At 38.3% G+C, this 6,666-nt stretch overlaps 1 protein-coding gene across 1 annotated transcript; it reads left to right on the top strand.

Moving 5' to 3' along the window:
- LOC145224656 (uncharacterized) lies at positions 1–1,251 on the top strand. Its single transcript, XM_080091195.1, has 5 exons — positions 1–113; positions 175–258; positions 327–377; positions 501–638; positions 757–1,251. The coding sequence occupies exons 2-5, from the start codon at positions 193–195 to the stop codon at positions 907–909; spliced, it is 408 nt and encodes a 135-aa protein (XP_079947321.1). The 5' UTR covers positions 1–113; positions 175–192; the 3' UTR covers positions 910–1,251.
- The last annotated feature ends 5,415 nt before the right edge of the window (positions 1,252–6,666 follow it).

Below are 6,666 nucleotides of genomic sequence, written 5' to 3'. Positions count from 1 at the left end.
AACTGTGCAGGATAACTATTAGCGCCAATTTCCACAACAATTAAACAATAACTTTGTTACAGGAGATATTTGATGTCGAAACTGGTGGTAGATTGACGGAACCAGAAAGTCCGGTAAGATACAACTTCGAAAAACTATCTTCCTTCATTTTACCTGTTTTTTATTGTTTCGCAGAAAATCCAAGGAAGGAAGATGGTTGTGGCTGTTGACGTCCACCGACGTTTCGACAGCGAAGAAAATTTAGCAGTATCAGTCGAGGTAAGAATTGCAACAAATCTGTGCCGTGTTTTAAGAACCTTAACGATACAAGAGTCTCTATTTTACAGGAAGAAACAAACGATCTTGCTGCTGGAGAGCTGTGTAACGTTAAAAATCAGGTAAAGTTCACGCAAATATGTTTACATCGTGTCAATGTGTATGCTCGTTGTTGTGTTCTTTATCCAAAATATTGTCTGTCCCCGACATTATGACGCAACCGCATAAAATGTTTTGTGTTTTAGGTGAATGTTATGACCAAAGACTTCGAAAGTCAACCGGTGGTCAAAGATATGATACCAAATTTGAATGTAGATGAAAGGCGGACCTTGTCGAATGGCTTTTCTGCTGCCATTAATATTTTGAAAGATGTTTTCGAAAGGGTAAATTGTTTCCTAATTTTCTCATGTAATTTCAGTTGTTTGTTAACAAAAACAAGCATTAAAAAATTGAATACTTTACCACCACACACATAATGTAAAACAATATGTGTATTTTCAGAACCACATCCACAACCATGCATTGGCATTTAGCACTATGGAATCAGAAAGTCCAAAACTGTGTATCATAACATCGGACGCGGAAATTGTGAATGGGATCCACAATCTACCAGAAATCCAAGTCTTAGATGGAAACGGTCACGTGGAGATGTAAGCGGGCCCGAACCCGATTGTTTTCATGCAAAAAACATAATTAGACCAAATAGTTAGGTTTAACAAGGGAAAATTGCGTTACAAATGTGGCCTAGCGCAACGCAGGGCGGAAATAAGCCCGTTTTGTAGACACTTGAGCCCGAAACCGAACCCGTCTCGACTTACAACTCTGCTTCCACATCAGCGGTTCCGAAAACACGTGTAAATGCAAGGTCAATTCTCTGCACTACATATTAAATATATTTTACTTTTGCATGTCGCTCTTATATGCCCTTGTTTTTACGTTTACATGTCGCCTGTTTATACTAATGTGTCTTAAATAAACCACACAAACCCAAAATGGTTCGGATATTTTTTGCTGTGTAGGTCTATATGCTGGATACAAGTTTGTCTGATTGGGTGAAAAGTTTTGTAATTTATAAATCACTTTCCGCGACCAACTTTCAAAATTTTTTTGCTGACAATATTTTAGTTTTTACAGTTTGTAGCTCTAAAAAGCAATTAGGTTTAGCGCAAGATGGTGCTACATGGTGAAGGCTAATACATTTTATCCAATCTGAAGAAAAGAGCCATACTTGTTGCATCCATGCCTGAATATCCAAAAGTATATAATGCATCAAAAACGGAAAAAACAAGCTCCTTATGTTGTTTGAATAGAGAACAATATCTCGTTTCGTATGCAACATTTCTTTGATAATGTCTGCGAGTCCCCCATCTTCAGTGAAAAATCTTGTGCTTCGGTTCTTTTACGTATTTTGCTAGATCTGGTGGCCACACACTAATTTCTTTTTACACTGAACTTCTTGGCATAATAAAAATCAGACCAATTGCATCCTGACGATGGGCAGAGTGCAATGCCCAATTTTATCAGTGAAACGTACCCACGTGCAATCAGATCATTCTAACAACAAAGCAAACTGCATTGATTATATTGTGGACCTTAGATGTCGCCGTAAGCATTGAGAAAAACCAGTCGTAGGTAAATCTTTTTTGGGCAGGAACTTGACCGAATGGTCTCCTGACCCATATACAGACATAAAAAACCCTGATCGGGATTCGTCCCCGGTAGGTTCCTGGGTTCAAACCCCGTGAAAAAAATCTTTTTTTGAATCCTCTTACCCACCAGGAGCTGCTTTCACGCTTCTTTAAATTACGCTTGCCCTCCCTGAATCAGGCACAACTAGAGAATAGCGAGCTACCAATTCGGAAAAAGAGTTTTACGCGACGCTGATATCTTGCCCCTAAACAAATCACCAGTTCTTGACGGCTTTCCAATTGAGTTTTTTAAAACATTTCGGAACGACCTTAAAGACTTGTTTTGTGACACATGGCAATTTTCAGAGAAAATGGGTCATTTCAGCCCAGTTCAACGCCAAGGTGTGGTGACCCTGATTCCCTAACCCGGTAAAGATAAACAATATGTCACGAACTATAGACCGATAACTCTTCTAAATGCCGATTGTAAAATAGTATCCAAAGCTGTAAACAATCGCATCAAACTCAATTTACACCATCTTGTCAAAACAGACCAGAACGGATTTATTAAAGGAAGATTTATTGGTGATAACCTTCGCCTATTATTTGACATAATTGATTATGCGGATTTTTATAAATGCCCAGGCGCTATTCTCTCGTTGGATATTTATAAAGCGTTCGATACGATCGAGTGGAACTTTATTTACGCGGTATTACAAACACTCGGATTTGGTGAAAAACTTATTCATTGGATAAAATGTTGCTACTGCAACCCCACAAGCAAATTAACTAACAACAACCAGTTGTCACCCGAATTTAAAATCGAAAGAGGTGTAAGACAGGGATATCCCCTATCTCCTATACACTGTTTGTGCTAATGCTGAGCCGCGGCGCTTCGCCTAGAAGCCCTAGATGGTGAAATAGGGCTTAATTTAAATGGTATCGATTTTAAGGTCTCACTCCTGGCGGATGATACACTTGTTTTTATAAACGGGGACGTATCAAACTTTGACAAAGCCTTTTCAATTATTAACGAATTTGGCCTGATGATGTCTGGATGTAAAATTAACATCTAAAAGTCATTGGCGTTTATTGTTGGTTCAAAACGCTCATCGCTTGAGAAGCCATATTTAGATAAAGGACTATCGTGGCCCCAAACGTATTTTCGTTACTTAGGAATTAACTTCCCTATTAAAGGCTCGCCAAAAGAAATGTTTGAATTAAACTTCACAGGACTAATTGATAAAACTAAAGCTATACTAAACATTTGGTCAGACAGAGGGTTAACGCTAATTGGGCGGGTTTGCATTTTAAAAAGTTTAATTATTCCCACCTTGACCTACAAAGTCAATGTTGTACCAACTGAATTACCAGAAGCCAGACTTGGACAACTAGATTTTTTTTCGTTTTATCATATTAGATTAGAATTGAAATTAGAGCATCTCAGTTTTTTTGAAATTAGATTAGAATTAGAATTACCATTTTCTCAAAAACTAGAAATTAAATTAGAATTCGAACTAGAATTAGATTTAAACCAATCAACTTTAGTTCATTTTAAATTTGAACTCAAAATTTACATGTTTTATACGCTATATAATTCGGCCGTCACGATTTACGCAGCTACCGCAATTTCTCATCCCTGTGTTTTTTGTTTCTTTTGAGTGGATGCCAGATAATGCTTCCTATAGTGCAGTGGTTCTCAAACTGATGTGGTACGCATACCACTAGTCACTAGTGGTACGCCGGAACTTTTCAGGTGGTACGCGGGTAGCTTTCTGTGATACCTAATTAAAGTCCGATCTAGAAATTGCAACTCAACTGACCCAACTATGATCAGCCCTGGTTTGGGCGAAACTCGAGGTTTGGACAGTCTTTTGAAATTGCTAAATATGCTAGTCAGGGCGAGAAAATTGGCCCTTTTCTTGGCCTGCCAATGTAAACAGGGTTTATGATAGGTGGTACGCAGCGATAGAAAAGGTCGTCAGTTGGTACGCGATCCGTATGAGATTGAGAAACACTGCTATAGTGACTCAAGGAGTTGTTAAAAGGGCGAAGCGACACAGCTGTTTTTTATTCTTGCCTACTCGCTGAAGACCTGAAAAATTTTACAGCCGTCTTAACATTTTAGTGATTTAGTCCAAAATTAAAATTACTAATGGACATAGAATATTGGTTTCCATAATCGGGCGATGCTAAGTTAGTAAACTTTTATGCAAAACCTACTTCAACCGATCAACAAACTGTATTCCCTTTTATCACCAGACTGCATTATGACGCAACAGCCCATGAGGTAGCAATAAAGAATGCAGGTACTGTTCGACACAGTGCCAAGTATAACTGAAAAACATGTTTCAGTGATGTGGTTTGGCCTTGTTGGTGATGTGGGTTTGGACATAAAAGACATGCTCATATTACTTGCCGAAAAAAGTCGTTGGACAAACTAGCGTTTTGGGGTAAACCGTAAATTAGATTAGAATTAGAATTAGAGCTTACCCGATATTTCTAAACTAGATTAGAATTAGAATTACTGCCATTTTGCTTTAATTTGCCGAATTAGGCAACTAGAATTATCTAGTTGTCCAAGTCTGCCAGAAGCATTCGTCAAAAACCTTAAAAGAACTTTTTTTAAGTTCATTTGGAACTCTAAATGGGAAAAGTAAAACGAGCTAAGCTCCGTTGTGATATTGAGGATGGGGGGGGGGGGGGGTCAATATGTTTGACCTGGACGCATATCTGGTGGCATTAGATATCAAATGGGTCTATCGATTATTTAACAACTCATATTCATCCCCTTGGAAAGCTCTTGGAATCTCGGTCGGGAACGCTAGCGAATTTAACTCGTGGTTAAGCAGCAGTGTGTCTTCTAACTCAAAACTCTTCCTTCAATCAATCCCCTTACGAACATTAAGAAAGGTAGTTTCTGCCTGCAAAACATTCGCAAAACTTACAAATCTCCCCCGCTAGTGTTTATAGACCCCTTTGGTTAAATAAAGAAGTCCGATCACGCCTAAAACCCTTTTACATGCCACCCCTAATTCGCGCTGGTATTTACAGCCACCTTGACCTACTTAACAATGATGGTGATTACTGTACATACGACTTTGAGGCAACAAATCAAGATTTCACCAATTTTATCAAATTAATCGCCGCAATCCCAGCCAATTGGGATACAAACGACCGACAAACCAACAGAGTACCCACTGAAACTGAACCAACTTGGTTGCATACCATAGCCCTGCGCGGCACAGTTAAAGAAACTTAAGCCTTCGTAAAAGATCACACATCAGAACCGCCAACACAAGAACAGAAAAAATGGGAAACCGACATAGGGATTAGTACAGAAAAGCCCAATTGGAGGAAGGTGTACAGGAACACGTATAACTGTACCTTAGAAACAAAATTAACGGCGTTTCAAATCAAATTAAACTTAAGAGCGGTAATAGCAAATAATAAACTTTACAATTTTGGCATAGTAACTTCAGAAAAGTGTGTTTTCTGCCAAAGTTTCCCTGAAACCATTTTTCATTTGTTTTACGCTTGAAAAGTTGTCGCTCTATATTGGGAAAATGTTACTTCTTGGATCTCTCGCAAACTATTACTGAATATTAAACCGAATGTAGCGTTATGTTTATTTGGAACCCATACGTACAGTTCTGTTACACCATTGTTAAATTGTACTTTTCTATGTGCCCGTTTTGTAATATACCAATGTAAATATGCACAAAACAAACCTACTGTAAACAGATTTATTAACGCTTTAAAAGTAATGAAACAGTCCGAACTAATTATTGCTACTAAAAGAAAAAAAAACGTGTAGAGTGCTTAGTTAAGTGGTCTAGCCTCTGAATGCCGCTAAATACTTAGCGTTTGTCTGTTTGTTCATTTGTACTTTCATGTATCTGCCTTTTTTCGTGTCTTAGTTATCGCAATAAAAAAATATATAATAAATAAAATAAGATAAATCTTGTTTCGAGGGCAGGAAGTTGGACGAATGGTCCGGCGCGCCTGACCCATATACGACATAAAAAACCTGATCGGGATTCGTCCCCGGGAGGGTCCTGGGTTCGAACCCCGTGAAAAAAAATCTGTGTCAGGACGAAAACTTGAAAAATACTCCATGGCGTCCAGAGCATCGAAGGGAATGATATGATTTCTATTAAGAAAAGAAATATTTCCTGAAAGAACAAAGAAAAACAAAAACTTTGCCCTGACATTCAGACATGCTGTAAAACTTACAACGCTTCAGAAATGTAACAAGTTTACACACATATTGTTGGAAAATTGATAAAAAAGCACATAACGTTTAAATGCAGCAAACCTGAATGAAATCTGTAAACCTGTAATGCAAAAACACACTAACAAAAGTAAAATGCATGTGTGCTTATTGTTGCATGGACAATGTGACAAAGTGTATCCGTAAGCTTTGCCTCTGCACGCGTCATGAGCAGACTTCTAAACTTTGTGCTTACTTATTTGGAGTTTTTAATTTGCACGCATGGCACGAAATGTTAATGAAGCGTGCGTTTTTAACACCAATGCATAACGAGTGAAAACAGAAACATTTTCAAGCACACTTTAAGAATCTTTCTGTAAAAAGTGCACGTAACAATGCATACAATCTAACTGTCACACCGGAAGTTTAAGTAAAAAGCGTCGGAATTGATTTATGTTTGTTTATGGCAACGGTTCTCAAACTGGGATCCGCGGTTCTTTATGGGTCTGTAAGGCAATTTTGGGGGGACCGCGAAAAGGTTGAAGTAATTCTATAATCATGTTTGGCGTC

This window comes from Phallusia mammillata, chromosome 4 (assembly GCF_965637545.1).
Source record: "Phallusia mammillata chromosome 4, kaPhaMamm4.hap1.1, whole genome shotgun sequence".
Lineage (NCBI taxonomy): Eukaryota > Metazoa > Chordata > Ascidiacea > Phlebobranchia > Ascidiidae > Phallusia > Phallusia mammillata.
Note: the sequence above shows the minus strand (reverse complement) of the source record. Positions and strands in the feature narration are given on the sequence as shown.